Source organism: Neovison vison, chromosome 6 (genome assembly GCF_020171115.1).
Source record: "Neovison vison isolate M4711 chromosome 6, ASM_NN_V1, whole genome shotgun sequence".
Lineage (NCBI taxonomy): Eukaryota > Metazoa > Chordata > Mammalia > Carnivora > Mustelidae > Neogale > Neogale vison.
In genome coordinates, this window is record NC_058096.1 from 207,233,478 (window position 1) to 207,250,491 (window position 17,014).

A 17,014-nucleotide genomic window follows, 5' to 3' on the forward strand; every position below is an offset into this window, starting at 1 on the left:
CTGAGCCACCCAGGTGCCCCTAAAATTTTTTTAATTAAAGTGTGCCTGGGTGGCTCATTTGGTTAATTGACTGCCTTCAGCTCAGGTCATGATCCTGGAGTCCTGGGATCGAGTCCCACATAGGGCTCCCAGCTCTGTGGGGGGAGTCTAATTCTCCCTCTGACTTCCCCTCTCATGCTCTCTCACTTTCTCTCTATCAAATAAATATTTTTTTAAAAAATTTTTTAATTAAAAAAGTGTTAGAACATTGGGGCACCTGTGTGGCTCAGTTTAAGCCTCTGCCTTCAGCTAGAGTCGTGATCTCAGGATCCTGGGATCGAGCCTCACATGGGGGGGGGGTCTCTGCTCAGCGGGGAGCCTGCTTCCCCCCTCTCTCTGTCTGCCTCTCTGCCTACTTGAGATCTCTCTCTCTCTGTCAAATAAATAAAATATTTTTTTAAAAAGTGTTAGAACATAATTACAGGATTTGGTTTGTTAGGTGATTGAGAGGAAGGTTTAGTATTGGATGCTGTCAAAACAGGGTTAATTCTATGATCAGGTACCTTAATCTCATCTACAGGGAGGGCAGACAAGAGTGAGGCTAAAGCTGTGATGGTAAAGTAGCAGTAGTCATTCGCTGGGAGCGGGGATGTCTGGTTGTTTGCGGCTCAGACTTGCTCTTGTTTTGTGTTCAACGTAACTATGGAGTGGACTAGTTTTGTCATGACCCATCATAATCAGCCTGATATTCTTTTATGAACTTGTTTATGCTAAACAGGACAACACCAAGAACTAGCCCCTGGATGCCAGGAGATGCTCTTCTCTCTTTCACATACTAGTAAGCATATAATGCCCCATTCCTGGCTGGAGACTCTAAGTAATTTTGACAGGGAGATTTCCAGCCCAGGTGGGGAATTTCAAATAAGAAATTACATCCATGAAGTTTATTTATTTCTAATTATTTCATTTATGTATTTGACAGAGAGAGAGGGATCACAAGTAGGCAGAGAGGCAGGCAGAGGGAGAGGGGGAAGCAGGCTCCCAGCTGAGCAGGGAGCCCAATACGGGCCTCGATCCCAGGACCCTGAGATCATAACCTGAGCCAAAGGCAGATGCTTAACGAACTAAGCCACCTACGTGTCCCCAAAAACTTTTTTTTAAATTGAGATATATACATACAATATTATAGTAGTTTCAGGTGTACAATATAATGATTCACCATCCTATACATTTCTCACTGCTCGTCAAGGTAAGTGTACTCTCCCTTCTGCCTTGTTGCATCTGAGAGAACAAGATGGCTCACCAGGAGCTCTACTGGAGCCATCTGAGGAAAGATGTCCAGGGTTCTTGCCACATCTGCTCAAACCAGCAAGGTCTGATCCAGAAAAATGGCCTCAATATTTGCTGCCAGTGTTTCTGTCAATATGCGAAGGAGACAGGCTTTATTAAGCAGGATTAAGTGAACTTCCTTGAATGGGTCATCCACAATACCTACCTTAATGCCAACTCATTGTACATAAAATAAAAATGTATTTTTTAAGATTTTTATTTATTTGGCAGAGAAAGATACAGCGAGAGAAGGACAAGTAGTGGGAGAGGGAGAAGCAGGCTTCCCATGTAGCAGGGAGCTGATGTGGGGCTCAATCCCGGGACCCCAGGATCATGACCTGAGCCAAAGGCAGACATTTAAAGACCGAGCCACCCAGGCACCTAAAAATATTTCAATTATGAGTGTTTTAATGTGGAAAAAAAAAGATAAGTGTACTGTTACCTTCTTTATCTATTTTAACACACCCCCCCGCCCCCACCCACCTCCCCATCCACATCTATCTTAACCTTGTGGTATGCACTGGAAACCTTGGTCCTCTTTACGGTCCTGGCCAGATGTTGACCCCGTACACACAGCTATGCTCTGTTTCCAGCCTATCGACAAACACCACTTCATTTAAATTTCACCTGAACTCCATCCTTTCCCAAATCCTGAAACAACGGCCTTTCCTTTGCTCCGTGAGGTCCCAGGACTCTACTGGTATGCTACTTCTCTCCTTGGCAATGAATCAATAAACGTGATTTTGCTGAACTATAGGATTGTCCCTGGTGCTCTGAGGCTCACTGCGGTACACGAGAACTATATATAGTTACGTTAGATATAAATGCTATGGAAAAAAGAAAGCAGGGGTTAAGTGTTGGAGAAAGGACAGTTTGCAATTTAAACAGAATCGTCAGAGAAGGCCTCGAAGATTAGTGATATCTGAGCAAAGACCTGGAACAAGTGGGGGATTTTTTAAATCTTCCGAGTGTCTGGGAGAACAGCATTCCAGGAGGGAGGCACAGTTGGTGCAAAAGCCCTGAGTGGGAGCATACAAGGTGTGCTCTGATCACATTTTCACAGTGAGCCTATCTTGATAACCTCTTTAATTCCTAACCTATCCTTACCCCACCGTTACTCCCTTAACCAGCTTGTGCTTTTTTTTTTTCCCCCAAGAACTCTTCCATACACAATCCCATGATTATTACGTTTGTTTTCTGTTTTGCGAGAATGCGCGGGCATCCTCACCCATCTCGCTCCCTAAGTAGCCCGAACTTGGAGACTTGGGAGGACACACAGCAGGAGCTCGAGAGGTACGGGTGGAGGCGCTGACTGCACTGTCCCGAGGCCCGGGGCTGGGGAGAGAGGGAGGCCAAGGGAAGGCGGAAGAGACCCGTCGCGCGGGCACTCTGAGACCACTGCCCCGCGGGGCTAGCCTCAAGAAGTCACCGCAGGATCCGCGCCCCCGCCCCTACCTCAGCCGGAAGCGCACCCTCCCGCGTGCGCCCGCAGCGCCCAGGTTCAGGCGCCCGCCTGATTGGCTGAGGCGGCGCCAGGAAGCGGTGTTGCGCGTGCGCGCTTCCTCCGCGCCGGCTCGAGTGGTGTGCAGCTCCCTGGTCTCTGTCGTCCCCGCAGCAGCCCCGACTCCCAGTCTGGGACAGTCGAGCCCGGAGCTCGGGATGTACCCAGAACTCAATAACCTTCTCAACACCACCCCTGACAGGGCGGAGCAGGTAAGACGCCACGCGGCGGGAAGGGGGCGGGCCCCGGAGCGTGGCGGAAGACCGCATCCCCGGATGAAGCGCACGTGGACTCTTGGGAAAGACGCGACGTCCGCGGGCACCGAGGCGCCTGGGAATTGTAGTCCGGGGAGGGCCGACGGGGGACCTGGGCTCGGCGCGGGCGCTTACGGAGGGTGCGCGTCTCTCAAAGTGCGCTGGAAGCTTGGCCGCCTCTGCTTTGGTTTACGTTCCCAGACCAGTACCCGGGAGCCCTGTGCGTGCTCACTGGCTCCCGGCGCCCAGAGGAGGGGGTTGTCTGAGAGTCGGGAGTTTGATTCTCCCCGTTTCCCAGAAGACTAGCTTCTCATTCGCCCTGAGTTTCTCTCTCTGGCCCTGCGGCATTGTGCAGGTCGCAGTGATCGCTGCTCCTCTTCCTCCTCATGGTCTTGAATGCTGCTCTTCCAAGTTGCTCTCAGCCAGCGTCGGCTTCTGTCAAGTCGGCCTGGGGCACGACAGCTCCGCCACTTTGTTTTCTCCGCACTCCGGGGCATCCCGAAATTTTTCACATTTTAGCCCGGGGCTTACATCTTCCGGGAAACCAACCTGATTTATTTTACAAACTCTGTCCTCCCAAGAAAATGGAAAGCTCCACCAGGCAGCCAAGACACCCATGTGTACCAGTCGGACCTTTTTAGGAACCTGTGGTGTCAGTTGCCCAAGCCTGCAGATGGCACTGGTGACCTTCCTAGTTACCTCGGGCACCTCCAGAGTGCTCAGCCCAGGGCCGGAGTGGAGGAATGGGGGGTCAGAGTGGGCACCAGGAAATGACAGCACTAGAGGTAACCCTCAACGTCTGATAGTGCAATTTTTCAAATTTTATAAGTGAAAGGAAACTCACAACATGAACGTGTCCTATCAGATACCACTTGATCCCAGCCTCCCCTTTGACAGGGAACTAGAGGTGGCTGGAGCAAGGCAGCCAGCCCCTGTGGAGTCCATCTTTAGATATAGTCTTTCCAGGATTTTCCATGACCAGACCTCTCATCTAGGGCCCCTGGGATGAGAACCTTGTTACTGGAGGTCTGCCAAATTTTACTTCTCCCCTCTCCCCCCACCCTATTGGACAGAATTGGTATCAGAATTAGAAATAGGAATTAAGTTGGATCAGATTAGTTTTTTGAATGCCCATTCCCATCTTGGCAGGCTGTGATTTTTATTGGATTCTGACAGTAAAAGCTTCTTTTGTTCAGGGTATTGTTCTCCCCAGGACTGGTCCCTGAGGTACCATGGTGAATGAGGAAGATGAGGCACTTCATTCTGCTTGCCTTGGAGAAGTAGAAGCCAAGATATGCTTACCTATAACAAGTGATTTAATCCATCACTTTAAGCAATCACTTCAAGTATTGTTTCTTTCCCTTGTTTTGACTTATTTCCTTCTTTTTGGTAATCCATGTGTGTGTCTCTGTGTGTATAAGGTACTGACCTCTTTCCAAGGAGTCTAATTCACCTTTTTGTGTTCCTCTTAACTTTTAGGGGAAACTGACTCTACTCTGTGATGCCAAGACAGACGGCAGCTTCCTTGTACACCACTTTCTCTCCTTCTACCTCAAAGGTACGGGATTCATTGATGTTGTAGAAAAAGAAACCTAAGGCAAAACACAATGGGAATAGCATTAACCAACAGGGCTTTGGTGTTTGGGTAGCCAGATGGCTGTTTATTAGGTCATAGGTTACTTGACCGCCTTGCTCCCTGCCCATCCTCCCAAAGGGTGGTACGTACTCTCTGTATCCATGTTGTATCTTCTCTTCTCCACCAAGCGTGTGTGCAGTCTCACGGAGACTCTTGTGGCCTCCTGATTTAGTTGCTCCTTGGTCCTTGTGTACTTGAGGTCCTTAGGCCCTGGATCCATTGACAAGTTGCCCGGGCAGTAGATGCTTCCTAAAGAACGTAGGGAGGGAAACTGTAGGGCCAGTGCAATTTATAGAAGCAGATTAGAAGAAGAAAACAGCCGATGAAAAAGAGACTCATTTATCAACTGATTGCTTCTTGAGCCCCTGCTGAGCCAGGCCAAGATAGAGGGTAGACATTTGGCACTTTTAGTTGTAATAATTCAAAGCTTTGAAAATTGTTTTCTTTTCCAGATGATGTTATTGTCAGCACTGAAAGAGCAAGAGAATCTACGGTTAAATTATTAGAACTAATTGTGTTCCATAAGGTAGCTAGGGCCTTAAGACTTCTTGGATATAAGACCAGTTTTTTAAAAAAAATTAGTTGTATTTCTGTATGCCAACAATAAACGGAAAACATTATTTATTTATTTGTTTGCTTGTTTTTAAAAGATTTTATTTATTTATTTTTCAGGGAGAGATTGGAGAGCAGAAGCACAAGCAGGGGGAGTGGCAGGCAGAGGGAGAAGCGGGCTCCCTGCTGAGCAAGGAACCTGATGTAGGATTCTACCCCAGGACCCTGGGATCAAAAGCTGAGCCAAAGGCAGATCCCTAACTGACTAAGCCACCCACGCATCTCAAATAATGTTTTTAAAAAGCACAGTTCGATGAGGCACCTGGATGGCTCAGTGGGTTAAGCCTCTGCCTTCGGCTCAGGTCATGATCTCAGGGTCCTGGGATCGAGCCCCGCATCGGGCTCTCTGCTCAGTGGGGAGCCTGCTTCCCCCTCTCTCTCTGCCTGCCTCTCTGCCTACTTGTGATCATTCTCTCTATCAAATAAATAAATAAAAATCTTTAAAAAAAAAAACAAACCACCATTGGTTTAAAATAGAACAAAGTAAGGTATACCTAGTAGTACACGTAACAGAATTACATCTCAGGTTTGATGAAATAATACATATATGAGAAAATGTGCATCTTAGGATGAAATTGTGTATGTCATATTGCCAGGCCCCTTGAGTCTGTCTAGACCTGCCCCAGTGCTTTTGTTTCCAGAAGTGTGAACTAGATGAGAGTGATTGTAAGTGAAGACTTCACTAAAAATTTGTTTGCTTTGTTTTCTAGCTAATTGTAAAGTCTGCTTTGTGGCACTCGTCCAGTCCTTCAGTCACTACAATATCGTGGGAAGGAAGTTGGTAAATATTGTGGACCTCCGAGGTGCCGTCCCTGAGTATGTGGGTTACGCTGGTGTGAGTGGGGCCAAGGCTGGTCTCCCCTCTCTGGGTTGTAGAGAACTTAGCAAGAGAGAGACTAAGGAAATCACAGGGTGCTGAACCCCTTATCTGAAGGGCTAAGGCAGCATCTCTTCCTGTTTTATTAATTTAGTTTATAGAACCACATCTGTTGTTAATCCGGTGCAACTCTACTGACTCTGGACCAGTTACGATTTTCTCCTTCTCAGTGTGGGCTTTAATCTCAGTTTTGCTGAGTTGAAGATCACAGCTTGTTCTACCACCAAACTGAGTGCCTCCTGTCTCTCTCTAAGATTAGAGCTTCCATCTCCCCAGATGTGGGGAGAGGGGCTTTTGTCCCCTGCTCCTTATCTCATCTTGGCCTGTCCTTCATCTTAATTGATGCAGGCAGGAAAGAATAAGACGGCCAAGAGGCTGGTGAACTTTCTGGCCTAGCCTAGGCCATCACCCCTGACCCGTGACCGTGGGGGCTTACTGTTTTCTATTTTTGTTTTTGGTCTTGTTTTGTTTTTAGTAGGCCCGCCTCAGAGAGGGAGAGAAGCAGGCCACTCATTAGCAGCAATGTATTGAAATGTCAGTTTTCCTACAGGGCCATGTCACCGCCTGATGTCACTGTGTTGGGGAGAAACAAATGAGAGCGTAAGAGGAGGGTAGACTCTTTCCCATCCTCTGCAGAGAAGGAGGAAGTTCCTGTGTTAGAGGTCAGAGCATGAGCTCAGGGAGAGCAGTCATGTTAAGAACATGTTACATTCCACGTCTGTGAAGCATGTCTCTGTGACCCTAGCATCTGTGTTTCTGGATGAGAAATCAACGTTCGCTCGTGTCCAGATTGGTACCTTTGAGTTGTCGTCGACACAGCAGGACTGGCACACACAGCACTGGGCACATGGAGGGCTGGAGTGTGAGCCTCTGTGCTCTGGGTGTGTTACTGAACTGCGGTTAGCGGAACGGTAATGAGCGAGAGCAGAGGTGACGAGCAGGAGTCCTTCTGTCTGCCAGGGGTCACTGGGGCTGATGGCACTGCTTAGTGGAGGGCACCGGGGTGTGAATGAACACTTGAGACTTGGCCTAGGGGCATGAGGAGTCTAGAGAGTTCCATGTGACCTGTTTCTGCACAGATAGAGCAGCGGGCTTCCTATCTAGATTATATCCATCTTTGGGAGTTTGTCGAAATGCAGATCATTGGGCGCTGCCCATAGATCTTCTGGTTCTGGAAGTCTGGAGTGGCGCTCCGGGATCTGCCTTATAATTGGGTGACTTAAGAGCTTCTCAGTCGGCTAGGTCATGAAGAGCCCTATTGAGAAGTTCTGCTCTAGGGGCCCCTGGCTGGCTCAGTCCATGACCTCTTGATCCTTGAGGGATCAAGAGCCCCATATCAGGTATAGAGATTATTTTTAAAAATAAACTTTAAAAAAAAAAAAAGGGCTGATCTAGAGCAGGGGTTGACCCATCTGTTTATGAATCGTGTGTGGCTGCCCTCACTCTACAGAGCTGAGGAGTAACAGCACAGATCATGGCCCGCGAAGCCTATGTTGCCACCTCCGTTGTCCACCTCCGAACTAGTGCGTCAGGAGTTCGTGTCACCCTAGCTGTCGTGGGAGTGCCGCCTCTGGGGAAGAGGGAGGAGAAGGAGAGCCTGCTGCTGATGAGATCGTCTTCTGTCGCCAGCAGCCTGGCAGTCAGTCTGGGAGCTGTGTTACTGAAAACCTCAGAGCCCCGCTGAGGTCCTGTGCCGCTGAGGCGCACCTGACAGGGTTTGTGAGGTCCAGAGCCAGCATCTGGCCCTTTCTTCTGCAGCCAGCACTTTTCAGACCTTGGTCATTCTCCCACCATATTTTTTTTTTAAAGATTTTATTTATTTATTTGACAGACAGAGATCACAAGTAGGCAGAGAGGCAGGCAGAGAGAGAGAGAGGGAAGCAGGCTCCCTGCTGAGCAGAGAGCCAGATGTGGGGCTCGATCCCAGGACCCTGAGATCATGACCCGAGCCAAAGGCAGTGGCTTTAACCCACTAAGCCACCCAGGTGCCCCCTCCCACCATTTTACTGTCATTATTATCGTCTCTAAATGTGCTTAACTTGGTAAATACGTACATTTGAAGAGTTTATGATAGACTTCATGATACTATTGCAAATTAAAGCCAAGTATTCAGCCATGATGAAAACAGACATGTAAGCAAAACGTCAGTTCTTTGCGAAGTGACCATTAAATATAAAGGCAGACTTAAAAAAATAAAAAAATAAATAAATAAATAAAATAAAGGCAGACTTGAGCACAGTGGGGCTGGTGGGTTGGGGACACCCAGTGGAAAGAAGGCACGGGCCCCAACCAAAGGTGGACAACTGCACGTTTACGGGGCTTAGAATGTGTCCTGTGCCCTCTTGTGAGCTGGAGTCTGGCCGCCGGGGTGGGTTCGCCTGCAAGGCACCGTGATTCACTCTCCCGTGTTGTTTAGGGTGTCAGCCTGACTGCAGCCCGGGAATGTGGGCAGCTTGTGTTCCTCGAGGGACTTAAGTCTTCGGTGGATGTCTTCTTCCGGGCCCAGGCAGAGCCACACCCCCTGCAGTTCCTCAGGTCAGTCAGCCCCCACCCCTGCCCAGAAGTACCCACTGGGTGGGGGGGGCCCAGATCAGGCTTGCTCTGTGATTCCTTGTTCCTGGCATGTGGCGTGTGAGAGGACGGAGCTGCCTCCAGAAGGCAGACGCTTCCCTGGTGTTGTGGCTTCATCAGAGAGCCCTTGGCTCATGGGCCTCATGGGCCAGAGGGCGTATGGCTGACTCAAAAGTTATAGAAAGCATTATTTGCTGGGAGTGTGGCAGAACAGTATGTTTTTTCCAACCCTGGCTCAGAGCCTTAGGACACACCTTTGTTCTATTTTTGGCTCGATATACAGGGCTCAGCAAAGTATGGCCTGTGGGTCAGCTACCTGTTTTTGTAGATAAAGGATTTTTTTTTATTTTATATTTTTATTTATTTGAGAGAGATCACAAGTAGGCAGAGAGGCTGGCAGGGGGTGGGGAAGCAGGCTCCCTGCTGAGCAGAGAGCCCGATGCGGGGCTCGATCCCAAGACCCTGAGATCATGACCTAAGCCAAAGGCAGAGGCTTGACCCACTGAGCCACCCAGGTACCCCTGTAGATAAAGTTTTATTAGAATAGCTGCATTCCCTTGTTTGCATATTGTCCTGGCTGTTTTGCACTCCAGCGGCAGGGTTGAGTTGCTGAGACAGACACCATAGGACCCACAAGCCTCAAATTTTACTATTGGCCTTTTAAGAAAAAATCTGTTGACCCTGGGTTTGCTATTCTGAAACTGGTTTTCCTGTTTCTTGTCCTTTATGAGTGTCAACGTAAACACAGCTCTGTGCAGACCCCCCACGTGGCTGCTCTCCTTTGCTCCACAAGGGAGTCCCTGCGGGAGCTCTCCCTCCCTACCACAAGACCGGGCCTTGTGCAGTGGCTGGAAGGCGGTGTAGAGTCAGAAGGCCCCGTGCCCCGACCCTGTGCGTGTGATCTTGCACGTAGCCTTTACCATCTCCGAACCTGGGTGTCTTCGTCTGAGTGATGGGCCTGGTTACACTTCACCCCCAGGCTGTGGGAAGTTGCTGTCCTTGCTGTTAGTGGAGCTCAGACCTGGGGTGTGGGCTGGTGCCTAGGCCCTGTGCTCTGGTGCTTTTTGAGCCTCTGTTGCTGGGAGGTGTCCGCCCCGGGTAGACACTGGGGAGGCTTGTTCAGAAACAGGCGGAATCTGTTTGGTACACAAACAGCCCTTAGACCTTGGTCCCTCACCGCTAGGTCACCTGAATTGCTATTTAGCTTTTTGTCCCCATGACAGCCTCCCGGGAAGGCTTCTCCTGCCTGCCTAATCCAGGTTAATCTTCCAGTGCTTTAGCTCTTAGGTGGAGGGGTGGCATGGTGTCTCTTGAGGGTCAGGGAGGCTGTTTATTTTGTGTCCCCCAGTGCTTTGTACCTCCTAGACCTCAAAGAGTGTTTGAAGTACAGCTCGCTCGTATGTACACGCATACCTTTTCTTTCCAACAAAATCAGGAACCCCTTTGGCCAAGGCCTGTGATCCAGTTCTTTGCCTCCCCCCGGCCCGTTCCTGTGAGGCTTCTTGGTCCCAGATAAACATTCGTAGAGAGAGAACTCTCTAATGAGTCGTGCTTGATGTTCCAGGGAGGCCGATGTGGGGAACCTGCAGCCCCTGTATGAGTTTATCCGCGAGGCTCTGAAGCCCATGGAGGACGGACAGGCCGCATGGAGGTACCCGGTCCTGCTGGTGGACGACCTCAGTGTGCTGCTGAGCCTAGGCCTGGGGGCAGTGGCTGTGTTGGACTTCATGCACTACTGCAGAGTTGCTGTGTGCTGGGAACAAAAGGTATTGATCGGCCTGCTCTCCGTGCTCCCGCCTCTGACCTCCATGGGCCCAGGCGGATCCACACCTCCCTTGCTTGCGGTGCTCTTTCTTGTGGATTCACCTTGGGGTTTGGCTTTATGCTGGTAGGCCCAGAAATCTTTTGGTCTACCATCCTCCACTCCCCTACTTGCCACTGTTAAAAAATAAGGGCCTCCAAATGAAAAGGTTGACCGGTACTGTCTTGACGGTAGCCGGTCGTGTGTGGTACTACAGCAGTCCTAGCTCCGGCACACGTTGCCTCGTGTCCTGGGAGAAGTCATTGTCACTCTGCATGGACTTTGAAGATCAGTTAAGGTATAAACTGCTATAAAAAAAATTGTGAGATGTGATGCAAGTATAGGACATAACTGTTAACTGTCAAACGATGAGGCAAAACTGGGGATTCTGCCAACACAGCGCAATGGGAGCAGACCCATCTATATGATATAGGAATGGCTTCGGTGCCTGACTCACGGGAACCCAATGGCAGGAGTTTAGTGACACGAAGTTTGCAACACACCCACACAGCCTCTGGCTCCTGGCGGCCGTTCTTCAGCACGTGATGGTGCCCCTGGCAGGCGCCTGTGGCCCTCAGCGCCGTGCGGTCAGGCTGCAGTGCTGGGCAGAGGGTGGGGGGAGCTAGTGGAGTCAGGCGGGGCTGTATGTTCCCAGCAGGGCATGTTGAACCCTCCTGTGCAAGGGCCTGCCTGGCAGCCAGCCTCTGGGGAACTCCAGGGACCACAGGGCTGCAGTCACAGGCGCCAGGAGCGACAGAGAGACAGAGAGGCGACAGAGAGAACAGGAGGAGGAGGGACCGGAAGGGGCGTGGAGGGAGCGATCCGCCACACGGCGGCAGGCACACTGCCTGCAGCTTAGCTTGCTCTGTGGCCTGCTGCTACCCTCGTTTTGTAAAAATACCTCTTTCAGTTGAAAGAGTAAAACTTGAGAATAGTTTAAGAAAGAAAAAAGTAAATAGCACAAAGAGTAGTACAAAGTAGCGGTCTCTTCCCCCACGTGGATATTTTTCCCGAGAGTCTGTGCAATTGTGAACATGTTTTATGTAGTGTGTGTGTTTCCTGTTGTCGTGTGTTTTTCTTCCCGTCGCTGGTACCTGCCATGCCATTTCATAGCACACCTGTATCTTGGTGTCCGTTGCCTAAGAACGGAGCACTTGGGTGTGCTGTCTTCTTCTTCTTCTTTTTTTTTTTTAAAGATTTTATTTATTTATTTGACAGGCAGAGATCACAAGTAGGCAGAGAGGCAGGCAGAGAGAGGAGGAAGCAGGCTCCCTGCTGAGCAGAGAGCCCAATGCGGGGCTCGATCCCAAGACCCTGGGATCATGACCTGAGCCAAAGGCAGAGGCTTTAACCCTCTGAGCCACCCAGGCGCCCCTGCTTTCTTCTTTTTAACGACTGGAGAGTGTGCCTCTGAAAGGACTTACAGCGTATCCCCTTCAGCGGGTCGACCTCCCCCTGTGGTTCTGGTTGGCCAGCTCCTGCCTGCCCTTCTTCCTCTGCTCACGTGCGGCCGTCTCCTGACCCTCTCCGCTGGGCCAGATAGGATGCCTCTTCTGGGCTCCCTCAGTCCCCCATGCTGCCTTTTCTCCTGGCCTGTGTCCTTTGTCATCTCCAGGCCCACACCACTGCCCTCTGATCCCCGCTGCGGTCTGGCCCGTGCTGAGCACTCAGGAGCCGCGGACCAGAAGAACAGGAGCCTGGCAGAAAGACGGCACTTTCTGCTAACATGGAGGACCACAGGCCAAGCTGAGCTTGGTTTAAGAGGGATTGAGCTGGTTGGATGTGCTGGCGAGGCTGGAATTAGGGTCTTGGAGTGTAAGCAGGCATCCTTCCTAGCCACAGCAGTAGCGTGGAGGCTGATCAGGGTGAAGACGTGCAGGGAATTGGAGGCCCTGAAAGCCCGGGGCCCCCCGATGGCGCTGCCTGGAGGAGCAGCTTCTCAACTTGACTCTCTGTTGCAGGGAAACATCGTGGCCCTGGTACACGACAGTGGAGACGCCGAGGACGAGGAGAATGACATCCTTTTAAATGGCCTTAGTCACCAGAGCCACCTGATCCTGCGGGCTGAGGGCCTGGCTACGGGTTTCTGCAGGGATGTGCACGGGCAGGTGTGCAGGGGCTCACGGGGCACAAGTTACTGCGTCTGTGCCTGAGCCGAGACCTTATGTGGGATGGTGTCGGGCCCTAGGGGTTGTTGGGTTGGGGCGTTCCTTCGGGTACAAGGGAAACCTCAGGAGTTGTGTGAATGCAAGACAGAGTCTGTTCCAGATGGGGCTAGCCTCACACAGCGGTGCACATTTTCCACGGTGGTCCCATTTGTGCCCGAAGGACACATCTGGAGCAGAATTCTGCTGTCCAGCAGCAGAAGGCCTCTACAGGGCCATTAGCAAGCTTGGTATACTCGGCAGTGCTGAGAAGGCCTCTGCAGGGCCACAGCAGGCTTGGTATACTCGGCAGTGCTGCTCCTTTTAAGCTACAGACCTGGGAGGACGATCCCCATGGCTGGGGGTGCTGCCGCCCCGCTGCTGCCTCTGACCAGAATGTTTGAGAACTCAGGCAGAAGCTTAGAGTTCTGTCTTGGGAAGGACCCCACCCAAGGGGTTCGACCCCCACCCAAGGGGTTCTCTGCCTTCTAGAACTTCTCTCTCGGAATATCCCCCAAAGCCCCTGCCACGGCTTCCAGGTTACCTTGACATTGACCACTCTTGACCCATTAAGCATGGGTGAGAGTTCTGGCCCAGGGTTAGAAAAGAAAACAAAAGGGCAAGCCCAGGGATGCTGTGTTGGTGGCGCCTATGTGCGCCGTGTGAGCAAAGGGTTCAGAGGAGGTTCTCTGAGGCTAGGCCCCCAGAACGTTCTCGAATGACTAGCATTGAGACATCATCAGAATAAACGTCTAGCCTTCCTGAGCCTGATTGAATGTACTGACTCTCATGAGCTGATTTTCAGAATCCGGGTAGCCAACAAAACCACACATAGAAAAAAAGACCAAAAGAGAAAATAAAAACACTTAAGTGGTTTTTCCCTGGAGGGCTGTTTTTCTTTTTCCTTCTCTTACACATTTTCTGTAACGAGCAGATATCACTCCTAGACCGAAGGGTTCGTTTTAGTTAGCTGGTAATAAGCTTTGTTTCCAAAGTGGGCCGCATGGCTGCGTGGCACGTGACTGGGACCCCCTGCAGGCCTTGGTGGCCGGGGGGTGGAGGAGGCAGGGACGTGGGAGCTCTGCTTCTCTTTCATTCTTCTCCTTGTCCCTGTAGCTGAAGATCCTCTGGCGGACACCATCACAGCCTGCGGCCCAGCGGGACCGGAGCCTCACTTACCAGTACAAGATACAGGACAAAAGTGTGTCCTTTTTTGCCAAAGGAATGTCTCCTGCTGTTCTGTGACCTGATTGAGGAGCACATGGAGTGACCTTGGACCATTTTCAGATGTGAAAGATAGAGCGATGGGTCAGAATGGACCTGTACACCTTTGAAGTGGCATTTCAGCCTGGACCGGCAGCCCCGCTGCGGTGCGGGGCAGTGGAATGGGGCCGTGATGGACGCCCTCGTTCCCCGGGGCCCTGGGCAGAAAACACAGAGGGAGTGGTAACCCAGCCTCTGCAGAGAGAGACGCCACATGTCAAACCCAGGTGAAAATGGTGCTGGGAGCCTTCCCTTAAATACGCTTAAATATGCTTTCGCCTCGACCACCCAACGGGATCATGTGCCAGCTAGGAGATGGTCCCGGGTGGCTGGCACCCGAGGAACGCCGTGGGTAATCATGGCTGGCATGAGGAGAGCCCCATATCTTGGCTTCCTCGTGATGGGCTGTCACATTTCATTTTTACCTGCATCCTGCAGAGGTATTTGCCCTTCAGTCCGGTAAGAAAACCAGTTTAAAGAGGCTTGGTGGTGCACTCAAGGCTGGAGAGCAGCTGTAGGCACCAGAGCCTGACTGAAGTCCGCACTTGCTGACCGAGCCTCCCAGAAACCAGGGGCGCCACTCGGTTCACGGCTTCACTCCCTCCTGGTTCTGGGGTCCCTGGCATTTGATGCTTCCTGGCTTGGTGAGAGGGGTAAGGAGTGTTCTTGCTGCCAGGAGGGATGGGGCCTTGGCAAGTTGCTGCCTCCCTCACCTGCGAAGACCAAAGAGGTGAGCTCTAGCCCCAGTGTCCCATAGATGCCCGTCAGTCAAGATGGGCGCAGGGTAGACCCCAGGGGCAGTCCCTTAAAGTGTGTACATTTTTATTGTATGCAGATTATACCGCAATGAATTTGATTTTAAAAATAAATAAAATGATACAAGAACACTGCTCTGCAGGGACTGAGGAAATTTATATCTGTTTTTAAAATTCCACTTCTCACATTTTTTAGTTTTTGTAAAAGGGAACAATTCATTACTCCTCCCCTCAAGTCATACCATTGTGTTGGTTATCCTACTAATAACCAGTAATAGTAGCTACTTTTCTTCCCAAAATATCACAGACCTGATAGAATATTTGAAAATTATGGTTATTGAAGAATCTAATGGTTGTTTTATGAATACTCTTCAGTATTAATACCAGCTTCATCTGAGCTACAGTTCTGAATGGGCGTGGCACCCTGAATCTTTTTTTATATGAATGTTGTTATTCTGTTTTTTCACTTAATTTACAATTTAAATTCATAAATTTACTTACTTCACTTAATTAATTTGTAAATTAATTAAATTTTTGGGGCGCCTGGGTGGCTCAGTGGGTTAAAGCCTCTGCCTTTGGCTCGGGTCATGATCCCAGGGTCCTGGGATTGAGCCCCACATTGGGCTCTCTGCTCCGCGGGGAGCCTGCTTCCTCCTCTCTCTCTGCCTGCCTCTCTGCCTACTTGTGATCTCTGTCTGTCAAATAAATAAATAAAGTCTTAAAAAAAAAAGTGTAAATTAATTAAATTTTTAATATAAGATTTTATTCATTTGATGGGGGGAGCACAAGCTGAGGGGAGGGGTCGAGGGAGAGGGAGAAGCAGGCTCCCCACTTAGCAGGGAGCCCGACTCGGGCCTCTGTCCTGGGACCCCGGGATCATGACCTGAGCCAAAGATAGATGCTCAACTGACGGAGCCACTCAGGTGTCCCTGAGTTCACTATATTTTAACATTTAATGGTTATTGAGCATTTCATGGTGTCATTATCCTAATTTGCTCAGCTATTCTCTGAGGGTAAGTTCTGGGATTTGTAATTATAAATTGTGTTACAAATACTATTTTACTATTTTTAATCTCATTAAAGATGTTATTTTGGGGGTATCTGGGTGCTCAATTGGTTAAGCATCTGCCTTCAACTCCGGTCATGATGCTAGGGTCCTGGGATCAAGCCCACATCAGGCTCCCTGCTCAGTGGCTAGTCTGCTTCTCCCTTTCCTTCTGCCCTTCCCCACTGCTCATACTTTATCTCTGCCCTCTTCAAATAAATAAAATCTCTTAAAAAAAATTATGTTGGGCGCCTGGGTGGCTCAGTGGGTTAAGCCTCTGCCTTCGGCTCAGGTCGTGATCTCGGGGTCCTGGGATCGAGTCCCACATTGGGCTCTCTGCTTGGCGGGGATCCTGCTTCCTCCTCTCTCTCTCTCTCTCTGCCTACTGTGATTTCTCTGTCAAATAAATAAATAAAATCTTTTAAAAAAATTATAAAGAAAAAAATTATAAAGATTTTGTTTTTAAGCAATCTCTGTCCCCAACATGGGGCTCAAACTCAAAACCCTGAAATTGAGAGTCGCATGCTCCACCAGTCGAGCCAGCCAGGTGCCCTAGGAATGTTATATACTATACCTATTTGAAGGTGGGATTAATACTTGTTTCCTGAGAACATTCATACAGTCATTCAACAAATACTAAGCACCTTCTAGGTGGCAGGCTGCTGTAGGCACTGAGGGTATGACCATGACAGAGCAGGTCTCTGCCTGCAAGAAATTGAGAAGTAATCTATGTAGAGTTAGACTGTGCTAAGTGCTATAAATAAAACAGGGAAGGAGCACCTGACTGGCTCTTTTGAAAGAGCGTGTGACTCTTGGTCTCCGGGTTGTGAGTTCAAGCCCCACACTGGGTATAGAGATTACTAAAAAGAAAATAAACTTGAAAAAATAAAAAAAAAGCGGGGGAAGGGGGCCTATGAAGGTGAGGGATGATGAAATTTTAGTCTTCTCCCTGAATTGGAGTTTTTGAATTAAAGCATGGATTGGGGCATCTGGATGGCTCAGTTGGTAGAACATGTGACTCTTGGCTTCCAGTCCTGAGTTCAAGCCTCATGGTGAGTATGGAGCTGACCTAATTTAAAAAGGCAGAACAAAACGTGGACCGGCCCTCACGTGGTATCATATTGTCCTTCAGAATGATGGAGCCGGTTAACAGTGATCTGTAAGTTTTCCTCCACCAACATTGGATTTAACTTATCTTTTACGAGTTCAACAGTTGTGTAGAGTTGTGTGAAAACGGACACTTCTTT

The 17,014-nt window shown here is 49.8% G+C and overlaps 2 protein-coding genes across 4 annotated transcripts; both read left to right on the forward strand.

The window, feature by feature from the left end:
• The first annotated feature begins 1,273 nt into the window (after nt 1-1,273).
• LOC122909475 (40S ribosomal protein S29-like) lies at nt 1,274-1,549 on the forward strand. Its single transcript, XM_044253690.1, has one exon. It carries the CDS (start codon nt 1,274-1,276, stop codon nt 1,436-1,438), a length of 165 nt encoding a protein of 54 aa, XP_044109625.1. The 3' UTR covers nt 1,439-1,549.
• A 1,316-nt stretch (nt 1,550-2,865) lies between these two features.
• Nucleotides 2,866-14,852, forward strand: ELP6 (elongator acetyltransferase complex subunit 6). 3 transcript variants are annotated; one of them, XM_044253687.1, is made up of 7 exons: nt 2,866-3,021; nt 4,543-4,621; nt 6,022-6,092; nt 8,605-8,723; nt 10,324-10,525; nt 12,522-12,668; nt 13,821-14,852. In XM_044253687.1, exons 1-7 carry the CDS (start codon nt 2,968-2,970, stop codon nt 13,947-13,949), a joined length of 801 nt encoding a protein of 266 aa, XP_044109622.1. In that variant the 5' UTR covers nt 2,866-2,967; the 3' UTR covers nt 13,950-14,852. The 3 variants fall into 3 exon arrangements, with proteins under 3 accessions (XP_044109622.1, XP_044109624.1, XP_044109623.1); XM_044253689.1 differs by having other exon boundaries at nt 12,522-12,642; XM_044253688.1 differs by lacking the exon at nt 2,866-3,021 and adding an exon at nt 3,547-3,848.
• Nucleotides 14,853-17,014: the final 2,162 nt, after the last annotated feature.